Source organism: Phalaenopsis equestris, unplaced genomic scaffold (genome assembly GCF_001263595.1).
Source record: "Phalaenopsis equestris unplaced genomic scaffold, ASM126359v1 Scaffold232627, whole genome shotgun sequence".
NCBI classification, from domain to species: Eukaryota; Viridiplantae; Streptophyta; class Magnoliopsida; order Asparagales; family Orchidaceae; genus Phalaenopsis; species Phalaenopsis equestris.
Window position 1 is genome coordinate 41,110 of NW_018250591.1, and position 24,396 is coordinate 65,505.

General features: G+C 33.3%; 1 protein-coding gene across 2 annotated transcripts; it reads right to left on the reverse strand.

Annotated features, from left to right (window-relative positions):
• Positions 1–2,476: 2,476 nt before the first annotated feature.
• Positions 2,477–15,657, reverse strand: LOC110038352. 2 transcript variants are annotated; one of them, XM_020743161.1, is made up of 9 exons: positions 14,737–14,864; positions 12,274–12,459; positions 6,726–6,818; positions 6,113–6,295; positions 5,919–6,021; positions 5,646–5,825; positions 4,360–5,543; positions 3,652–4,067; positions 2,477–2,961 (listed from the first exon to the last, which is right to left on the reverse strand). In XM_020743161.1, exons 1-9 carry the CDS (start codon positions 14,737–14,739, stop codon positions 2,904–2,906), a joined length of 2,406 nt encoding a protein of 801 aa, XP_020598820.1. In that variant the 5' UTR covers positions 14,740–14,864; the 3' UTR covers positions 2,477–2,903. The 2 variants fall into 2 exon arrangements, with proteins under 2 accessions (XP_020598820.1, XP_020598819.1); XM_020743160.1 differs by lacking the exon at positions 14,737–14,864 and adding an exon at positions 14,908–15,657 and having other exon boundaries at positions 2,478–2,961.
• Positions 15,658–24,396: the final 8,739 nt, after the last annotated feature.

Below are 24,396 nucleotides of genomic sequence, written 5' to 3' on the forward strand. Positions count from 1 at the left end.
GCAATAATTATGATGATGATGATCATAATAATAATAATAACAACCTCCTAAAACAAACCCAAAATCCTAAAATTTATGATTGGCCTACTCAAACTAATTTAGCTAAAAAAAACTTCAAAAATATTTCAAGCACTATATTTCAACCACAAAAGTTCTTTATTGCATTCATTTGTTTGAAAAAAAAAAAACTCTAAAACAAACCCAAAAGCCTAAAAGTTTAAGAATGGCCCTCTCATAGCCCCTAGTTATCCTAATTTGACCATTTTCTAAAATGTAGTTAACTTACCCCACCAACCAACCTTTTTTTTTTTATTCTTACATTTTGATTCTTTTACTTCTAGTCAAAATGATCAAATGAATTCAATCCCAAATCAATACTATAATTACTCCACAACTAAATTCGCATTTTTTAATGTCCTAAACTCCATTTTCTTAATTATGGTTAAGCTAGCACACCAACTAACCTAGTTTATTTCTTCTGATATTTTTTATTCTTTTACATCTAATCAAAGTGATCGAATCCCAAGCCAAGATTATAATCAAATCCGCAACTAAATTGGCAATTTTTAAGCCAAAACCTTCATCCAAATATAACAATTATATAGTAGAATTCATTCTCTCCCCCTCAAACAACCATCACTCCAAGAACGAACTCAATTCTGAATCAACGAAGTCAACTCTCACCCTCCATGAGCCCAACCAGATCAAGGACCAAATAAACAAAAAAACCAAAACCTAACCCACAAGTAATCCAACTCCTGCTTCGCTAACCCAATCCTTTCAATCTCTAAAAAAGGTTGGCTTTCCTATTCATTTTTGTTCAGGTGTAGAATTGAAAATACATAAGTCTTGCATGGTATGTATGAAATGCTTCTTAAGAATAACTTTAAGCCCCCTCAAACCTCACCTTTCCTCTGATTTCTCACATATTTGTATCTCCCGATTTCGCCCGAAATATACAAAACCCCAAGTTGCTTGGGCGGGCAAGCATCAAAGATACCGGCGAGATTGCGATGTGCAACGATCTCTAAAACTCATCTCACATGTATTTTCCCTTTCCACTGTACTCATAAATCTTATCTGATTAAAAAGTACTCTTGAAAAAGTACGATGCAATCATAATAAGTTATATATCATTAAGAATAAAGATGGTGCAATAAATCAATATAAAAGAAATCTATAAAATTGTCCCAAAAAATTAGAAAAAGAACTTGTCTCACTATGAGAAAACCAACACTTACATTTGAATGTAAAAAGTTGAATGCAAAAAGTACCATCATGCTTAAATATGAGAAACTATATCCCATATGATGATAGTTCATGAATAATATTTTATTTTGATAGAATTTATAATCAATTAATTAGTAAATTTGATTAAATTTGTAAAATAATTTATTGAATTTTCTATATAAAAATTTAAAAACTCGTTTGTACTTTTAGATCATTTATTAGCTCATTTAAATACCGTTCACCTGTCAAAAATAAATCAAGTACAAATCAAGTTCAAACATCGAAAAATTTAAACTAAATTGAGTTTGAACAATATATGAAGACTCGACACAAGCTCAAGCCGAACATGAACTTATAATTATACCACACAAAGCCCGAACAATGATATATGCAGCTTGATTACAACCCTGCTTTCCTATCTTCATCATTTAATATCTTAGAACAAATATCATATAAGGCGAAACAAGAAAAATTTAAGGTATAATAACAAAACATTAAATTTTTACATCTAATTGTCAAAATAATTGTCATAAAAAATGAAATAAAAATTCCACAGAACATACAATAGTTTTATAATCATTATAAATTTATGAGGTTATTTGTTATCAAATTTGACAAAACAACAAAACAAAGCACATGACTAAGTTTCATATAACGTCATTTTTCCCTAAAAATTAGATACAATAAAATCATAGCTAATATTAAAGATACATAAACCAACAACAACAACAACAAATTTTTATCCTATTGAGTGGGGCCGGCTAAAGGAATTATTTTTCTCTATTATGCCCTATTGAATGTCATATGTTCTTTCTATTCTAATAAAGATACATAAACCACAGCACTTAAAATATGGCGGATCCAGTGCTGCTTTGTTGGCTATCACAATGTATGAAATGATAGCAGACAGTTCTCCAGCATAAAATTAAGAACCATTTGCATACATGCCACCCAATTCCTATGTATTTGTATATCTAAACTTCAATTCGTAGGACACCTAAACTTCAATTTTTATTTTGTATATCTGACACCGAAACACCACTTTGCCAATCCATAAAAGTTAAAATGGTGGCATTTTGTTGTAATATGAAAGGTTTTATTGGTATAAATGTAAAAGATAATGTTTAGTTGTTAGGTATGTAAATTCGTAGGAAATGGATGGTATGTATGCAACTCCCCAAAAATGAAATTGCTCAATGATAGAAACAAATGAGAAAAAAAAAAAAAAAAGAGGGGGATATTGACAAGCATTTTGGTAACATAATCATTAAAAAACACCATTAAACTGAGTAATCCAGTATACGGAGAAAAAATTAGCAGCATTTTGGTTATATATATCAAGGCAAACAAGTTTTCTCGGTTGGAAACTACAAGGGTTAGTGCTTCTCACCACCTGCATTGGTAAGGAAAAATGAGTTGGGAGGAAGAAGATTCACCTTACAGGAATCCTTTCTTCTATGTCCCCCACCTTACATAAGAGAAGTGAAGGGGTAGAATCTTATTTTGATGTACAGAACCACTGAAACGCAACAAAACACCCGCTTCTTTTACACCACTAAGCTGCTCCGAGAAATAGGACCCACTCCGAGAAATAGGACCCATAGGTTGGCATTCCTCTTATTCATTGCATGGTAAATCAGTCAACTCCGAAGTATAAGCTTCCCTCACGCAAATCAGCGAGATAGAGGTGGGAAATCAGCCTCGTCTTTTAGCTGATACGGCGTCAAGGACCTGCACGCTCAATAACAAGCTTTCAAACATTTTTTCTTTGAAGGAGGCAACAATTTCAATATCTTTATCAACTATGCTAGCATAAAATCATATTTTCGAAAGCTTTCGAGACATTCAGAATGCTTTTTAAAATTATGAGGGGAAGTAGCTAATAACTAACAAAACACTGAATATTTAGCTTATGATCATTTGTGCTAACTAAGAGGCATTTCAATCACTTCTGTTTTTTATTTTTCATTTTTATTTTATTTATGCTTTGATTATGATTAAAATATATTTTGATTGAACTAGTTCATTTTTAAAAATAATAACAACAAAAAAACATCTTTCAGTTCTTTTGAGTACTTTTAAAAAAAATTCGATTTTCTTAACAAAATTAAGAACATCTAAAAATTATACTAGCCAAACATATTTTAAATAAATAAAAGAAAAAATAAAAAAAATAGGAAAATAGTGATGCCAAATGGACCCTTTGGTCTGAAAACTTAACAGTCCTCGACAGATGTCAATGAGTCAATTAACAAGGAAGCCGACAGAAAATAATCTAATTTAAGGGAATATTGGCAGAAGTATTTAATATGGATTAACGCTAATCTAATAGTCTTGCAAAAAAGTATCTAGAGAAATAATGTCTAGAAATGTGGTCAAATCCGCCGACAATGAAAGCTTAGAAAGCAATAGATAACTTACCTTTCTCTATTATTAGAATAGATGGTTGATCTCTGGTCAATTGATGCTGTGTTGGAAAATCCAGAGCCCTGACTCAGAGAATTGCCATTCTCTAATGGAGGAGTTTCTAAAGAAACAGGGCCAAGCGAACCAAACTCAAGCCTGCCATAATCAGCTTGCAGATTGATCCTATTAGCACGAGGTGAACCCTTCATGGCAGGTCGAAATGCCGAGTGTGGCATATCTAAAACCGGAGGTCTCCCACGTCCGCTTCCACCAAACATAGGTAGAGCCTGTGTGGCTGGCTCATGAGGTCCTTTCTCCTTATGATGGGATATATCCGTGCGGCCATTGATCCGGGACCTTGGGAACTGATTTGAAGCCATTGGATTCTTCCCTCTTCCAGGATAATGCCGCTCTTTATAGACACGGTGGTTCTACAAAACATGAGTAGAAGATTTGAAGTGATTATATAAAACCTCGAAAATAAAAACAACCAAAAACAATGTACAGCCGGATTTTCTTTGGTTCTTTAATAAGCAAGGTAGAACTAATCCAGCACTACATATAGACTCATTTAGTGATAAAATTATGTGAAAAATGTTGAAGCCAAAAGGCAAAAGCTACAACATTTGATCAAAAAATAAGGTCCTCAAAGCCAAATAGGCCAGAAAATTGTTCCAAAGAAGGCCACTTTTTCTTCGCTACTAGAAGAGTGGAGATATATACCATGTTAGGAAAATATGTTCCAGTCCCCCTTGGTTTTGGCACATCCTCGGTGCCATAAGTGCCGAGAAAAAAGGGTAAATTTCTTGGATAGTAAGCAGTAGGAGAAAAAGGTGGCCTGGGTGTCACTCCATTTGCATTCATAGACGTGTACATACCACCATGACTCCATGAATCTCTGCATTGGTGATAAGTGTACGTGGTTGACAGATGCATAGGAGGAAGAAAGGAAGTCCCAGTTATCTGTTCTTGGCACCAACGGGCATAAGAAAGACTTCTAAAGTGGATATCATAATCACCGGTGAGATCCGTAACTTTATTTGGCACATTGTAGCTTCCATTAGTATCATTCCATTCGTTTCCTGAAGGCATGTGATCCGCAAACTGCGAACTCTCTGATGGGCACCCACTACCATGATTGCTAAACGAGGACGTGCAACTCGATGGCGAATCAGTCTCAAATGAATCGAGCTGCACAGAACTGCTAGTTTCCTCAGGGGAAACCATAGCCCCATTAAAAGAAATAGCGTGTAATGAACCTAAATTAACTGAATTGATTGTCTCACTGTTTAAATCCTTTCCGTTTCCATTTTCTGGAACATAAAAAGAGTGGGGAACATGACGATGAGCTTTACCAAATGATGAAAATTCAGCTTCACTTGTTGATACTGAAGTAGAGCAGTTTTCGGTAGTGTTTCTTAAATCAGAGGCTGTTGCAGAATCATGATCTTTGGCATCATCACTTAGACGGACAAAGGAAGCATCATTCAAATCAACATCTCCTGACTCCAAATTTGTGCCATTTTTCTGTTTATACGAGGATTGATTTTGCAAAGGCATTCTGTCATCATTACTATCTAAACCAGAAACCCTAATGTTTTTAATTCCCTTACTTAAATCAAGAAGAGTTTCAGTCGTAAGAGATTCAGAACTTAGCTTCTCTGCATACTGTTTTTCTAGCTTTTCTGTTGAAGGAGACAAACCCCCATTTACTAGATCTGAAGCACTATCCAGACATCTGGGAATCAAATCCTGCACATCTGGCCTTTCTCCGCTTCCATGCCTATCAATAGTGTTCTGGAAGAACATAACCACTTCATCAGCAATACTTTCAGCAGGAAGTACAAGAAGCTGCCCAAGCTTTGAAGCACCATATGTAAAGGCACTACGTATTCTGTAAAAATTACCTACAGGATGGAAAAGAATTTGTAATAGCCTGTTGAATATCCGAGGCAAAAGAGAGGCTTCATCATAAGACTCAGTACAACAACAGGGCAGGAGAATCTAACCTTTGCTAACACTTCTACCCAGATTATTGCTTTCTCTCAAAGGATCAACAATGTTTAGATGCTTCTTTATAAATATTCGAGAATCTGATCCCTTCGGTGCAACAGAAAAGTTATCAACACAGCTTCTGAAAAACTCCTTAGTTAGCAACAGGTTGCCACCATCGGTCTCTAGTGTCTCAGCTGTTACCAGGAAAATGAAGCGAAAAAACAAAAACCTATCAGGAAATTAAAATAAACGAGGTTGCATTCCCATGAATAAACCATTAAACTGACCAGGTAGTTCCGGCAGAGAGGATATAGAAACAGGACCATTTAGGCTGACGAAAAAATTGTCCCAGTCAAATTTACTGTAATAGTCCAGAAACTTATACAAAACCTACAAAATTATAACTGTCACAAAAAAGGACTTGAAGAAGCTAGAGATATGGATGCCTAGAACTACATTCCGTGTCATTTGGAGAACTCACTGCCAGAGGACCATGCAAAGAAGAATGGAAGAGATGAAAAATGTACAGGACCAACGTTTCCAGTGCATATGTAGAAATTAAACCATGGTGAGCACCGAGAATGCGGCTTTCATAATAGCACCAAGCTTTGATCAATATGATGCTGCGCTTAAAAAGATGATCCTTTCCAATAAGACGGTCAACCTATAGCAGCCCCAAAATTTCAATCTATATACCATGTAAAATAGATTAACAGCAGATTATGATACAAGTATATTGGGGAATTTACAAACATACTACACAATTCTTATATATTTACATATCTAACACTAAAACTTTGTTATTTACATATATACCATTCAAATCTTTTAGCATCACATCAAAAATACCACTATTAAAAACTTTTTAAAAGCGAATTACACCTTTCATTTCATAGCACCAAAGTGTTATAAATGTAAATATCAAACTTTAGGAGTTGGATATGTAATACATAGGAACTGTGTGATATGTATGTAAATTTCCCAAATATATTTTGGTTTCTATTTTAACCTACTCTTTGGCGATGTTTAACAAGATGGACAAGTAAAATGAATAAGAAAATGTACAGCGTGCTTAAGGTTTTACAACATCTTACCTGCTCAAGAAAACAAAGAGTACACAATCCACCAATCTGATTGAAAGATATATCTACCACAATATTCTGAACCAAACACTTGACAAGTTTAACCTGCAATATAGAATTTCCGATTTAATTAATGAATAATTTCTTCTGATGCCCTTGGATATAGCATAATTAAAAAAACGTTCATATATGGCTTATTAAATATGAAATAAGCAAAAGTCCTCGAGCACTAAAGCATCTAACCATAAAAATTAAATGACTTCAGTCCTACAAATTTACAGAAAGGACAAACGTTTCCATATGCATATAAAGGAATAAAATTTATGCACCATCTATCATTGAAATATAAAATTGAAATTTAGTAAACTATTCAATGATGAATTTTATAATCAAAGCACTAAAAAAAAAATGATCTGCAACAAGTTAATTAGGAATATATTTTATTTTATTTTAACAAAACATTACTTAATTCCATTCATTAATTCAGGTTAACACAGACCAAATGCCTCAAAGCTGAGGACTTTTCTACATCAAGAGATTGCTCCTTTTAGTGGCTCTTCTTATACACTCGAACTAATCATGTGCCTCTTTATAAAGGTTTCTCCATCTGTAAAAATGTAGCATAGGTAGCAGATAGATGCAAATGAAAATTTAGAAGGATGTTGGTGTTATATTGCTAAGGCTATTACTGTAGATATAGAAAAACACAAATAAGATTCTTGTTGATCATGTTACCCTTATAAAATGGAAAGGCCATTTAGAACTCATAACCTTAATGGCTCAAGGGGAAAATGCATAAAACGTATTATCATTCATTTATAAATTCCACATTCAATCCTGAAGGCCTATTTAAAAGTAGTATGAAGTTCCCTATATCCTTCCAAGAAAATTGTTACAAGCTAAAACTAAGTTGTCATTTGATGAAGGAAACATTTTCAGTACCAAATGGAACGAAAGAACAATCCACTTCTTCTATTATATGGGCTTCCCATTTACATTGATTACAAAACCTTCAAATTCCACCCCTTACTCTCCGGCATAAAACATGAGTTGTCTGTACTAATTATACTTATATCGTTAGAAACTGCTAACCTCTGCTGCTAAGAATACAAATATATCCATAATATGAGCCTAATTAAATGTACTGCTACGTTTCCACTTCCAACCACATTTAGATTACATAACTCAAGCCAATATTCAGGATTCAATCTTCTTTTATTCAGTCAAACAACCTTAACTCATCTACTATATTTCAAATTTTAATTATTTCCCTTCATTGAATGGCAATTTCATGTAAGATATAAAATTTTCTATGCCTTTTAACAACCTTGCATAGAATCCCTAGCCAAATTAGAATAGGAAATAGGAATTTAAGCTTAGAAATTGTCAAGAAAATTGATAAAGGCAAGCAATTTGATCTATTGATACATAGCATTTAAATTTACACTTGATGCATTCTAACATGTTAAGGTTCAAATACTGAATCCATTTCACCATGCTGCAAGTTTATCAGCATGCACCACATCAGGCACCACAAATTGTAGCAGAAAAAGCAGTAAAATAACTTATTCCTATTATAATAAGAAACTAAAGCTATGATCAAGCTTAAGTAGAACATCCGTGCAGCTACAAATAAAAATCAACATACTGCAAGGAAATATTGACAAACAGAACTTTAAGCAAGGAGGGAAGTAAACTTCTAGCATCCAGCTACAAATTTCAGTTGAAAATAAAAATAGGAAGTCTTCCATTATAAAAGTGGAGAAAATTAACTAATATTAAGATTTAAACATAAATGTGTGAAACCATGAACGAGTAAAAACCTTGCACATTCAATAGCAATATCTTAAATTAATTTAAGCTGTTTTTAAACATATACCAAAAAGCTAATCATCATTACACAAAAAGATTGTCAAAGTAGGGAGAAAATTTTAGCTTTGAAAAAAATAAAAATTAAACCCCACTTAAAATTATGCGGGGCTTATAAATTTATCCGGCTTAGTCTCACAAAAAAGACTTATAAGTTCATTATGTAATTTATAGATATTATTGACAATAGTATCTAAGATAATTTGTTTAATATAACAATAGAAATATGCATTGAGAGAGAGCTCTGAAACCCTAAGGATGCTAGCAGACCTGCAACTAATAAAATGTTTTTGCTATCATTCTAGAGAGGGAAATATAGCAAGAGAGATGAGGAGTGAGTGGCTTAAGAGTAGTAAGGCTATACATGGAGTTCAAAATCGGAGTTATTTCAATGAAAATCCCTCTTTATACTGTGTAAAAAAGTTCACTTGATATATAATTTTGCACTTATGATCTTGATTCTGATTTCTAAACTGTTGATTTAAAAGCTTTACTAGAAAATTTAGAAATGAAGAAGTTGGAACCCTTGGCAAAGAATGAATAAACCGTAACCCAAATGCATTCAATGGTCACACAAGATAACAACCACAAGGCAGAGGGTCGGGATTAAAGGTCATTTTAGTGAAAATATCTCTTTTTTAGATGTGAAATCCTTTAATTAATCAGTGACTTTGCAATCATAATCTTGAACAATAGGTAAGAGTGACACTGAGTAAATTGATAGTTTTATACAAAATGATTAGAGCATGATCAATTAAAGCATCATCGACTAGACCGTCAATCATTGTCAAATGAGGGGTCTTTAATTATCATATAATAAGCACTCAAGTTCAACAGGACAAATAAACTCATGTTAATGTAAGATAAGTCAGAAGAACTAATCAAAGAGAAAAAGTTTAAACAACCAATTTCCAAAGAAATGGAGCTGCTATGGTCATTAGGTCAAATCAAATGTATACAGACAAAACTCATGGGCTGCACTATTCAAGTCAACCTAATTTATTGACACGTTGAAACAAATTAATAGGAAACTAACTCATTGAATAAATTTGGTTGCTTGACCCACCAATCACAATACGCTAGTAGGACAACCTCGAGACCTACCATTTTAAACAATTAATAGTAGGAAAGCCATGTAAGCCTAGACATGCAGTGGGCAACCAATTAAACCTTCCTATCTTGGCTTAGGGTTCAACTATAAATGAAAAAAATATGAGAAAACTAAATGAGCACACTATAAGAATCAAATAAAATCATATTTTATCTATATATTATTAGGTATTTAGAAATAAATAAAAATACAACTACAAATGAGAAATCTCAAACCAAAAAAATCATATTAAGTATAAAAATAATTATTTGGCCCTTGAATTAACTGTTTGACGTCCAATCAACCCTTAATTAGTTTGAAACATTGCCTAAAAAAGCATGCCACCGCCAAACATACTTAAGAGTATCACACCAAGGTACACCTTGTCTTTAAATAATAATAACTGATAGTTGATAATATCACATTTGCTAAAATTGCATATACTATACAATCATTTGTTGTACTAATTCTAAGTCATCTACATCGTAAACATTTTGCATTATTCTAATTCTTCATTTATTTCAATAGATATTTCACCAAGTAAAACGATAACATCACTAAAACTCTAAATTAAAGCACCTCACTTTTAATATGCTTTGCAAGAATCCTCATAATCAATACAAAATAATATAAAATCTTTAATTGATCCTTAGTATAAACCCATAGTAATTGAAACTTCAGTTGAGGAAAAAGTGCATACAAGGTTCCGGCTTAAATTTTATTGGTTATTGCTCTGTCTAATTGGGATTTTGAGATGTTATGATTAATTAAAATCAATAATTAATTACACTATCATGGAGAAAAATTCTAATCATACACCTTTATCTTGATGCATGCATAAATAATATTCAAGTTCATGTTACAATCATGATAGATTGTAGAGAGTAATCCCAAGGTTGAGAGTGTATGGATTGCTGTGCAAGTTCAACTCGACCCTAATTCAAAATTATAAAATTTAGCTTGACTCAAACTATTAAAATCAATATACATCATAGATCAGCCAGCTTTACCAAAAATTAATCGACTTTGAGCCTAATCAAATGTCAATTTCAAGTCAAATTCAACTTCAAATAAGAATAGATTTTGGAGGGATGAATTGAACACATAATCTAATTAACCAAATAGTAGTTTAATTATATATTTAATCAAATAAAAAACATATGGAAATCGTAAACCTGCTCACATTAGATTTCAAGTAAGCAACTGTAAACTTGAAATAAACTAAAAATTTATTTCGAGCCAAGCATAATAACTGATAACACAACTTAAATAAATCATAGTTGAATGTTGCTTTGAATCGTATGTTGAGTTAGTTTCAAGTAATTTTTAAGTTTTGTACATCAACATCTCTGCTATTTGTAACCTCATACATATTACATAGTAGCGACGATAATTTATAAGTTGCTCTTTTATAAGCTTATTATTGACCACAAAAAGGTAAGAATATTTTTATAAGGCTATCTTTTTCTCATACCTCTTATATATTATTTTTGAAAAGAAAATAATATATCATAATGAGCTGCATTTGTATTGACTCAGTTTATGCTCAATTGGCATACTAAAAGTGAGGTAATTTAATGGTTTAGTGATCTTATTTTATGCTTACTGATTATTATTAGAAAATGCTTCAATATGAAATAAATATAATATTATGGTGGAACAAAATAAAAATAAATGCTTCTAGCTTTAACCTGATGCGATTAAATATCAAAAAGGCATAAATTTTATTTTTCTTCTATTACAATAGCAATTCACAGTGGTTATAGATCATGTGAGACTTAAACATAGATATACAAATGGTCATATACCAACTTGACTGAAAAGTTTAATCCAATATGTAAAAGCTGTGTGTGTGTGTGTGCATGCGTGCTTTTGTGTTGTGTAAGATTTTCATTGATTAGCCGCTGTCGGACTAGACTAAATGAGTCGCATGTTTTAAAAAACTCCCTATTAAATGAGAGTTCTTCAAATCAGAGTAACAAATTGAAATGAATCTCTCTAGCCCACCAAACCTCAACTCAAATCATGAGATAGAATGAGATCCACTTGTAGGTCAAGTTGAACTAGATATAATATTGACAAAATATCTATTCAAAATAAAGATTTGAGCAAATAAATTATGGCCAAAACCTATATATTTGAACCAAAGTTAATGCCACAATTAGACAAATACTTTGAGATTGCATGGCACACTTAAAATGCGTGATGAATACAACGGACATTAGCCTCCATCATTTCTTAATAAGCGGAGGAAACATAACCTAACCTTATAAAATAATTGGTGTAAACAGTATTATGGAATCCTTCAAATAAACTTACAAGCTAAGAAAAAAAAGCTCGTGAACAATGATTTATGATCTTATAGGTTTTCCATAATGATGTCTTTCCTAAATAACAAAAAAAAAAATGTTTCATTAAAAAGCTTGAATAAAATTCAGGCATTTAGAATTCATCCATTGCTTCTTTTGTATGAAAAAATAAATATCAAATAAATAAATAACTGCAAGGTCATCAAAGGAGACTAAAAACAAGCAGAGACCATAATTTACGAAGCTAATATATTATAAAACTATAAGATGAGGACAGAATAATTTTTCAAACCTCAGCATGAATAAACTGTACATCCTTTACTTCAAACTCAGCATCCTTATTACGCTCTTCATGTTCAAGGACCGAACGCACGTCAGCAGCTAAAGCATCATCAACATTTGGAAAGCCAACTGTAGTCAGATCGATGTCTCCATCAGGAAGATATGTCTTTAAGGGAACTGATCCGAATGGAAATACCTGCAAACATTTTCAGGGGGCAATAAATTAATCCAAAGATAATACCATAAAATGATACACAATAGAATAAGTCAAATTCTTATGTGAAGAATACAGGCAGTCGAAAATAATATTTTAAAATTAAGGACAAACATCATGTTGTTCAAGTCCAAAACCAAAATAAATCCTAAAGCTTATAGAATTTGTTGAGTATAGACAAGGACAAATCAGTTTGAAACAGACATCAAAAATAAAACATCGTTGCAAATTACTGGAGTTCATTAGCTATAGAAGTAGGGTTATGACAGCGTAGAAAATTGAAAGCAAAAAATGCCAAACAAAGAACTGATTTATGTTAACCGAACAAAGAAACGTTTTAATTAATCCCACCTTTACTAAACACATTGCAAAATATCATTCACATATGGACCTCTCTTCAGCCAGTAAGCAATAACGATAATAAAAAAATTTCAGCGGCTCAAATAACACGCGGCAACATAGAAATGCTTTCTCCACACAAATAAGGCTAAAATAACATTCACAGTTTCAAAGATATTAAGTTGCCCATTGCGATAAAAAATTAATATTAGATCAGTATTAAATGTATCGCGATTAAAGAACACTTCAACAAGAGGAGTTGATGATGGTTAAGAGAAGAAAAACGCAAAAAAAAAAAAAAAAAAAAAAAAAAAAAATTTAAATAAAAAGAAATTTAACTGCTTATGTATATCATTGTACAATCAAATTTTTTTAATGACAATCAAAGGACAACTATATTTAAAAGATTATAGAATAACTAGTGATAATACAAAAGAATAACTAGTGATAATACAAAAGAATATATGAAATATCGGCTAAAATGGACATTTATCCCAACTAGTACATGTGGTAGCACTATAAGTGGAAAAAATATCATTTTTTTTCTAATAAAAAGGCATGGATTTTGTCTGAACATTCATTCTATTATTTAAAATACACTCGTAATAAATCAGTCAACAGTCCATCCTGACCATTCAATGTCATCAATTAAATCAATCCAGTAATTTAGTAAGAACTTGCTCAAAATCTTGAAAAGATCATCCCTTTTCCTCCCATTCTTAATCTCTATTTCTCTAACTTCTACAATTCTTTTGAAACAACTATCTTACTTTCTCATATTCTAGTTTCAGTCTTCTTTATCATCTCCTTCATCCTTTTGTTGATCTTATTGACTATGCTCCCCGTATCATGATGACTCATAAATTATTGCACTCAATAGAAGTCAAACGTCTAAATTTCATTCCTATAACAAATTAATGAACCAAATAAAATAAAGATATCAAAGTGAACAATCCCAAGCTGGAATGCTTCTTCTTTTATCACTTCTAAAAAACAAAACCGCTCTAGAATCTTTAGTTCTGCAGCTTATTAGTATATATTACCCTCTCTTGATGATTGTTTGCACATTTAAAGCAGTGATTAACTTAATCAATTCCGAAAGCTAGATGATGTTTCTCAAGCTACCATACTTTCCATTTACTAAAATCTACCAAAAGGAAATTCTTATATTGGATTGCAAATTCTTCTAGACATGAGAGGCATTGGTGAGAATTGCAGAGTGATTTGTTCTCTTCAATATTTGAAGGATGGGCAAAACACACAGGAATATTGTTTAGATATAATTATATTCTCTCTAAATTGTAGCAGAAACAACATAATACTGTTGTTCACCCCATAAAAGTTTACTCAAATTCTTCAGCTGCAAAAATTATTCTCCTTTTTTAAATTGACCTTTCATATTGAAATCAGCGAAAAAAAAAAAACTACTTAACAATAAAAGGCAATGAAAGCCAAAAAAGTACGTAATCTAAAAGTTTCCTAGATTCTTTTAAAATTTCTAGAAAAGCTTAAAGAAGCAGATCACGGTATAAGGTACAAATTTATATTTGTCGACTCTACAATCCGCTAACTGTTTACATTGCGGTCTTTACTAGAAGATTTGACATGAACTGCGCGCGCTTTTGGGTAAGTGCGCGTTAAGGGAAGAATATCTTAAAACCCATAAAAACAGAGATTAAATGGCAATAGAGTGCCCCCCAGAAACACAGTGGACATATCGAAAAGATCATAATTTAGCCGGCGAATCAAAGTCCACCATAATGCTCATTGGCTTAACAAAAATATGTAAGCTCTTAGAACAAACATTGGTGCAAAACAATCATGAAACAAACTAAATCAATACTAAAGCACCGAAGAACCAAAAAACTATAAGAGATGTACTAGATTTGCGCACTTCAACGGGAAACTTATGCCACTCACCATATGTCCACCATCCAGAGAAGCTATCGTTCAATCACCAGTCCCAAACATATTCAATCCGACTCATTAAACAGAAATACGAACAACTCCAAAACGAAGAACATAAAGTATGAGATCATCAGATAGTTACAAAACGATGCAAAAACAATTAGGATTTTATTAATGAATCACCTCGCAACCAAGAAACCCTCTAATCAACTTTTGGACGTAATCCACAACAGTCTTTCTTCTATGTTCAGAAACTGCCGTGGGCAAAATATGGCGTATAACCTCCTGGGTAGCTTGTTCGGCCTGCAGCCATGCATCGACGCCGATTGCCAAATGATGGGGGTTGGGGGAATGCGGCGTCGAGGTAGGAGACCCCGGAGATGGAGACGGAGGCGGATGCGGGTTATGATCGGCCTCCACAGCCCCGACGCCGTCAAGCTGCTGCGGCCAAAGCTGAAGATCGCCCATAGTTAACGAATTCGGAGAAATTTGAATCCTCGGAAGCCCACAACGACGAATCAGACGAATATATCATCAGGATCGTTACCAGTCATGCTTGAGACGATCCGGATGTTGGAAACCAGTAGAAAAAATTGTGACTGGATCGGAGAATGGGGTATCGCGAGATAGAAAAACCCCGAGAAATTGACGAAACGGGCTCGATCTGATTGATACCCACCTCTCCTGTAGAGGTTTTGCTCATCCGAACTTCGTTCTGCACTGAGAAAAATCTTCGCCGGGAAAAGGGGAGAAACAGGCAAAGAATTAAAACCCTCACAAAGCTCTCAGCTCTCGGTTTCGGTTTCTCTCTCTAAGAATTAGGATCAGGCCCAGAAGAAGAAAAAAGTAGCACCGAGCCAAGGATTCATTCTCAATGTCAATTTCGCAGGAGCTGCTTCTTTGGTTTTGTGCCGTCGCCGACATATCGTCGCATCTTATTCCGCCGCGTCATTATAAAAATAATACAAATAATACAAATATAAAGTTTTTATTTAGGTGCACTTTGGGATACCTTATAAGCTTCACCTCCTTGTTCGAAAAATACATTTCAACAGTCTGTCCAAAAATGAAATTGGATTTTTACGGGCCGTGAGTTAAACCCCACAGGTTGTATTTCAGAGTAAGTTGTTTATTTGGATAAGCACAACTTGCCCCAAACACAACTTGTGCTTTTCTAAATAAGCAGTTTATCACAACTTGCCCCAAACACAACTTGTGCTTTTCAAGATAAGCAGTTTATCCTGAAACGCGGCCCGTAGGTCGAAGTGTAAAAATAGAACCCCATTTTCAGATAAGAGAACAAAACACACGAACCAAACTGTACCGCGGCATTTTTAAAAACACCCATGCACTTATAAGCTGCCCCAAACGCGCCCTTAGTTATAGATTTTATTCAAAATTTCCATTTTGATCGCCTTATGACTAATCATAGGACAAATTAAAAAATAAATACACCAACAGTTTATTTAAGCCAAATTATGAATAAGAGCACTTAAATTTGACGAATCAATAAAAAAATAGGAGTGGTTTTGCGCCGCGTACTCGGATCAGTTGGTCGAGCATCAATTTGTCAGTTATAAGTCCCTTCTAGTCTGAGGTATGAATTCCCCCGAGTGTAGGGTGTGGTACTCGAATTCTTAGGCGCATGAGAGATGGTTGGGGCTCGTATAATAGCCTCCGACCATTCCTTTTTAAATAAATAAATAAAAAATTAAATGAGTGAATTTGCTCTGAAGGGGAGGCGCGTATTTAATGGATATGCTCTCCCAATTGGAATGTTTATCTAGTGGTCCCAAGTCCACCAGATAAATGCCCCTGTTGGGGGCACATATCCATTAAATCTGCATCACGCGTTCAACCTCTCCCCCTCGCCTATAAATGTCAGCTAACCCCCTCCTCTACAAATTTAATCTCACAGAAGCAAGCTCTTTCCTTTGTTTCTCATTCTCTCCAACTGCTTCCTCACTCCCTTCGCAATTTATTTTTTTGTCATATTATTTCTTTTTCAGACAACTATAATGTTAGTTATATTGATACTATTTTTTATGCGTGCTAGAAAATTCGCGGCAGTAGAGTGAGAGATTATAATCTTAGCATTGCACAAGAACTCAACACACACTTAGATAAAAGAAAACAAACAGTCATGACACCAGAGTTTTTACGTTGAAAACTCGTAAAAGGAAAAAAACCACGAGGTCTGGCCTAGACGTAAGAATACATTATAAGTGGATGATTACAGAGACACCATTGTCCCACAAACAAGAAAGTGCTACTAGGTTTTCTAGTTACAATGTCGACTGACAACATCCAGTCGGTGGTGGTTGATGGTGATCGGTGGTGCTCAATACTTGTCAGCGTTTGATTGCGGTTGATGGTGGTTAACAGCGGAAGTAGTGCTCGAAGGCAGTTGGTTGTTGTCGATGGCGGTTGACAGCGTTCGACTACGATCAGGAGCGATTAGCGAGGGACGGTAGCGGTTGTCGATGACGATCGGCGGGGGTCGACGGCTGCTGGCAACAATTGACAATGACAGGGGTGGTGTTGGGCTTCAGCTCATTCTAAAAGCTTTAAATTCCCTCTTAAGCCTTCATCCCTCTCTCATGAGAAGAGTGTGATTTTATTTATATTGTTCTGGATGCAATGAATGTAGGAATATTAACCACTTTAATCGTATGGTCGGAAGGGCTTCCTACAATCAGACGTAGTTTGATGGACATTTGAGTGTTTAAACGATGTCGGAATTGAGCAGTCTTAGACTCATTGGATTTATCTTGTCAAGATGCTCGATTCAATTATAGGCTTGCTAAATTCAACATCTGTTTAATCTTTCAAATATGCCTAAAAATATTTTAATAGTGGTTTAATGACTTCATTTGAGCTTGATTTGACTCAGATTAGAATAATTTTTGTAACATTGGGTTTTTCTTGTCAAGTCGGTCGGTTCGACTGTAAGTTTACTGAAATTAAACTTCCGGATGAGTTTTTACGAGGTTTGAATATTGCTTACTCAAAAAGTCACCTCGAGATTTATGTAATGCCTCAAGATTTGTGTTGGATGATAGAGATTTGTTGGTGATATATCAGTTGTCTCCCTATTTTCGAGTGAAATCACTTTGTCGTCGGAGAATATCAAGATCTAATACTTTTTTGTTTTTGTCGTGTATATATATACATAGGAGTATATATTATATTACTGTAAGAATGTATATAAGAATAATATAAACCTTTATATTTTTATGTAATTAAACACAACTCAGTTATTTGGGGTTTTTTCTTTACGCAGCGGGTGACGGGTTTGATCCCTACGCAACACAAAAAAAATTAATTTTCTTTTAAGACAACAATTTTCTTAATTATTATTATTTTGAAAGAATTTGGGAGGCTAAAAGATGGGAAGTTGAAAGATTTTTTTTTTATTTTGAATAAAGAAGACAGAAAATCAAATGATAAAAGAATTTAAGTAAATTTCAATTTTTTTCTAAACATATATTTATCAAATGTTACAACCTCATACGTATTAATATAAAAAATAATGAAAAATTTTTACTTTTCAACTATTTCTATTCAAGGTTGAATACCAAAGGCTAGATGGCGAAAAACCAAAGGATGGAAGGCGGAAGGACAAACGATAAGAGAACCATGACAGATTTCAGTTTTTTTTTATAGCACATATTTATCAAATGTTACAGCTCAAAATTACAAAAAATAATGAGAAATTCTAGCTTTTTGTTTTTTTATATAAGCTAAAATACTAAAAACTAGAAGACGGAAAGTTTAAGGATGGAAGACGGAAGGTCAGATGACAAGAGAATTATGGCAGATTTAAGTTTTTTTTTTAATCCAACTGCTTTTAATATTAAGGCTCATCTCAAGCCTATAAATAGAGGCCAATGAGAGGAGAAAGAAAGTGGCGTCCACATCCCTGCCTAGCAGATGAACTAAGATTTCCCAGCAGAAGAAATTTATCCCCATCCTACATAGTAGACGAGCAACGATATATTCTTTCACGTTGCAAAAAAAAGAAAGTTGTCCATGTCCTACGTAGCAGGTGAATAAAAATATCTTATTTCATGTTGCGACGAAGAGGAAAGTCATCCTAGTCTTACATAGCAAGCGAGCAATGTGATTTTCTTTCACATTGTGGCGAAGAAGAAAGCATCCTCATCCTATATGACAGACGAGCAAAGAGATCTTCTTTCGAATTACGGTGAAGAGAAAAGTCATCTCAATCCAGCGTAGCTGACGAGTAACAAGATATTCTTTCACGTTGTGACAAAGAGGAAAGTTGTCTTCGTCATGCATAGGAGGTGAGCAACAAGATCTTCTTTCTCGTTGTAGCGAAGAGGAAAGTGATCCCCGTCCTACGTAGAATGTAAGAAACAGGATCTGCTTTCTTGTACGGTGAAGAGGAAAGTCATCCCATTATGTGTAGCAGACGACCAACGGGATCTTCTTTCACATTGTAGCGAAGAGGAAAGTCATCCCCGTACTGCATAGCAGACGAGCAATGGGATCTAATTTATCGTTGCGGTGTTGAGGAAAGTCGTCCCCATTCTGCTTGGCAGACGAGCAACGAGATCTTCTTTCACGTTGCAGTGTAGTAGAAAATTGTCCCCGTCTTGCATAGCAAGAAAATAACAGTATCTTCTTTCTCTTTGCGACGAAGAGGAAAGTCATCTACGTTCTGCGTAGCAAATGATCCCAAAAATTATAGTTGTGTAAAATTAATGAAGATGACTATGCTTTGTAGCGATGCCAAAAATTTGGTTCGTTATATATTAATAAAGTGCAAAAAATCATCAACCTGAAACAAAACTTGAAAAATACTTTCCTTTAAAGTGCAATATCACCAAAAATTAGTATAAAATATAGGTCTAAAAATGCATATATTTTTGGTGCATCAAAATCCCATGTCTAAAAATGCATATATTTTTGGTGCATCAAAATCCCCCAAACTTAAATGTTACTTGTCCTCAAGTAACTCTTTTACTCTAAAAAAATACGACTTATACTAAAGTATTTGACTTTTAGATTTCCATATTTTTGTTTACTAAATATAATGACATCACTTAAGAAAATTTTAAAATATCATAAGTTAATAATAAAGGTATAAGAATATCTAATAGTCAAGTCTAAGCTTTCTGATTTTCTATTTTTTTCAAAGAAAATTGCAAATTGTCATATTAAACCCACTTAGAATATCCCTATGAAAAACAACTTCATGAAAACTTTATTAGTAAATATGCTAATACTTAAATAAAAGTTTAGAAAATGTAGCCAAGCCTTCTTCCTCAAGTTGATTTAAGTGAATCTAATTTTTGATTAGGCATCTCCTCAAGCTTCTTCTCACATCTTTTTCTTTTCTTTTCTTTCCTTTTTTTTCTTTTCTTTCAGGATCATTTTCAATCATTTCTCCTTTTTTTTATGTGAGGACTACTATCTAGATAGCCTTTAATGATTTTGAACTTCACTATTTTCTTCTTAAAGTAAAAAACTTTTCACATTCCTTTACTTTATAAATTCGTATTAGCTTTTAAAATTTTCATAAAATTTTATTCTTTTCTTCTTACATGAAACTCTAAGATTCTTAATACTTCAAAAATAAAAATTTCTTTACTTACAATGGAAAAACATAGTTTTATTCTCTCCTACCAAATATATTAATATCTAGAATTAACCTTTATTATTGAAAATTTTTACTTAAGCTTACTATATATTTAAAAACACAAATATAGTTATCCAAAGGTTAGGCTCTCTACCACCATAGGTCATGTTAAATTAAAATTTTAAAATATAGTTCATTAAGGACAAATAAAATTAAGTTTCTTTCTTTAAAAAGGAATTTTTCTTCCTACTCCCCCCCCCAGCCCCCCCCCCCCCCCCCAACTTAAATTTTTTAAAAGAATAAGCATGAAAAACTGAAATTATATGGTGAAAGAAAACAGATAATATATAAAGAAAAGTCTTACCTGTTGAAGGTTCTGATTTTGAAACTTAACTCTGAAATATGACAGGGCTAATATGAAATACTATAAAACTTGAAACATTAAATAACATATAATATATATAAAAATATTTGCTGAGAAAGAGTTAACTAAAAATTAAAATAAAAAAAAAAGTACTAAAAATAAATAACAATATGAAAAAAAAATTCAATTTAACAAGATCTCTTCTGATTATAGTTCACAGCACCACATTTAAATACAAATCAAAGTTTTACATTTAACTAACTAAATATAACAACAACAACAACAAAATTCAACAAGCAATAATCTAAATAAAAGATCATAACTAAGACTAAACAGACATTCTCACTCATCATCATCATCTTCTTCTTCTTCTTCTATATCAAAGCTTTGCTGCTGATAAGGGGTAAAGATAGGGTGACTAGGAAACTGTTATGAGTGGTCACCCCTCATGTATCTTACCATAGCATCATCATATGCAACATCATATTCAAACTTTGACTTTGTTAAATTATCATTATGTGCATTTCTAGCCTCTAAGTTTTCAATCTTGCTCTCCATCCTTAAAATATCTCCTTATTGGAATCATCATCTGTTCCATAAGCTCCTGGTGAGTAGGGGTACTAGAAGTAGAAGGAATATCCCCACTTCTACTTTCTGATCTTCATCCAACATGAGATTCATAAGTTTTAATTTTTGCTAGCCCAATAGGTTTAAGAGGCCAATTCTTTCTTCATCCAGTCTAAAATCAACTCATGCCTGATCACATAATGTGAAAATCAGGGTAGGGTGTGCTAATCCATCAGTTGTCTCACCCATAGCAATAGAACGAGTGTTCCTATAAATAATAGATCCAACATCTAGACTACCCATCTGTTTGATACCATCTGTTGGATGTTTGATACAGAAGTTCAAAATAGCTCTGTCCTTAGTAACTTCACTATGGTGATTTGTAGGTATAATTTTGGAGAATATAAAGTAATGTCAAGCCTTGGATATCACATTTAACATAAAAGCAGGGAAGATTACCTTAGCATTATTCTTCACTTTTCAAGCGCCTCTTCTATGAGTAAGAAATGAAATAACTTAATCCAAAGCCTCATTTGTATCGAAAAATACGTTGTACTCACAGTGAAATGGTTCTCGTAACTGATAGAATTCATTAATCCTCCTCGGGGTGAATTCAACCATTTTACCACGAACATAGACGTGGTCATCAGAAGTTTCCTCACAATTTGCATTGAACTCCATGACTATATCAGTAATGGCCTCGGTAGTAAAGTAATAGAAATTGTGCCACTGTTGAGGAACAATTCATCTCTCGACTTCACCACCCAGATTTTTGAATGCTCGATTCGGAATTATTTTTGTTGTATTCAGTAGGCTATTAAAATGAATGTTAGCTTTGTAGTTCATAAATTTTTGGTCATCATAATATGATTTCCTCTTTTTTTTGCTCATCCTTGGTGTTGTTGTAATATAATAAAAATTGATAAAAAGTGTAGCTCTTACCGAGAGAAGATGAAATCCAAACTCCTTTTGTCTTCTAATCCCTTTAAATCCAAGCGTTTGCAAGCCCTAGGGGTGTAAATCGAAGGTTGAAGGTGACTGAACGGATAAAAATTGTGTTTTTATTGTGTAGTTCAAAAAATTAAAGGGATTTGGGGGGTCTCGGGCGCTGTCGACACCAGTGCCCAAAAATATAAAATTTTCTTAATTTTTGCACATCAATTATTTCAAATTCCCTTTAAAGTCTAATTAGTCTTCTTTTTTCTTTTTTTAAAAAATAATAATCATCCTTCTGATGACCACGTCTATGTTCGTGGTAAAATGGTTGAAAACAAATGTTTTTACAAACAATACAAAAACAACTTTTATATATGAAATTCTGAATTTTTACAAATACATATTTTTAATCACACTCACACATACATTAAGCAAATCACACTCTAATTCAGTGTCAAAATCAAGCCACAACACTAGAACGTTGAAAACTAAACCACACATACAATTAAAGTTATAAGAGTTTTAAAGCAAAGCAAATCCAAAACACTTATTTTAGAAAACATAATTAATTTTAAACACTGGAAAATCCAACTTATTCAATTAGTGATCTTCATCTTTAGTACTATATCCTCCTCTAATATCTCCCATAGAATGGTAATGGACATAAAAATTGTAGAAGGGTTGGTACAAAAATTGATCAATTGAATTTTCATTGATCCATTCATTCTTCTTGAACATTTGCACCAAACTAGCTTCAATTATTCCTGCATGATCAAAGTGTTCCTTCATCCTCCAATCTAAGTGATCAAAAAGGTAATTAAGATTTCCTATTGTATTCATGATACTCTAAAGTTCTCTTTCTTTTTTTTTCATTTTCTTCAAAAAAACTATTGAACTTCCAACTGTATAAGGCATTAAGGGTGTCAAAGCATGTGATGTTTGATCTGAGATAATATCTAATGCTTTATTTCCATTCTCAATATAGTTTCCATCAATAGGATTCATGGACTCCCAACGTAATAAAACTTTTTCCCAACTTTCATATGAAACTTGAGATTGACTGCAAAGCAAAGTAAGAAGATAGTAGAGGGATGCCCCAGTCCATATATAGGCCCATTCATTATAATACCCATAATAGATTTAAAAATAATTGATCCCTGCAGGTATTAAAAAGGTTGGTTAAGGGGGTTCTGAAGTTGTTGGTTTCCATGATGGATATCTCAACATCCATTTTAATTAATTTAATATATAATTTGGAAAAATAATATTTTAGATTTTTTTGAAAATACAAGACCGAACTGGTTTCATATCCTCAGTAATTTAAATAAACGAGCCTAATAATGTAAATAATGTATTCATCCCAAAGGATAAACACTCTACTTACTGGTAATGCTCGATTAAATAAACTAAAGATTGTATGCCATCCGTTTGGTCTACGAAACCATTTTATTATAAGCCGACAAGTTTTCCTATTTAATACAAAAAATTCCTATTTAAGTTTTCCTATTTAATACAAAAAATTAAATAGGGTTTATTTTAAGCTGGGTTCAGAAATGCTTAATATAAAGACAAGCCCCTATAATTAACTACATCTTAGATATCCAAAGTCACCTAAGAAAACTTTCAATAAAAATCAAGGGACATTATCTTCAAGGAGTTGAAAGGACAAGGACTTTTCAACGAGATCAGACAAAGAGGCATGAAAGGGGAATGACTCAAATTTGGAATATTTTATTTTTGAATCCAAAGAAAGAGAGATTAGGGGATGTCATAGATCCGGAGGAGAACCTCAATGACTTCTCAAAACTATCCTACTATTAGACTTCAATTTTGGAGATTAGAATTATCTGATGTTTCATCCTGCTAATTTTATTAATTAGGGCTTACATTCATATAAAATGATCACACAAATAGTCTGGAAGGTCTGGAAGATGTGGTCATGATGAACGACAATCTCAGAATCCTAAGACAAGTTAGGGCTTATATTGTGTAGCAGAGAAGTTAGGGCGTTAGGGCTTATATTGTGTAGCAGAGCTATACAAAAGCTTAAAGATAAGATTGAGGATCTATGTCGCACTAGGCAGACAACCTTGAAATCCTATAGATTGTTGTTTAATTCTAAGGAATGATTTAGCTGATGTAGATATGTTTTGTTGTTAAAGATGACCGTGCTGCCCACAATACTAGCTCCAGGCTCCTC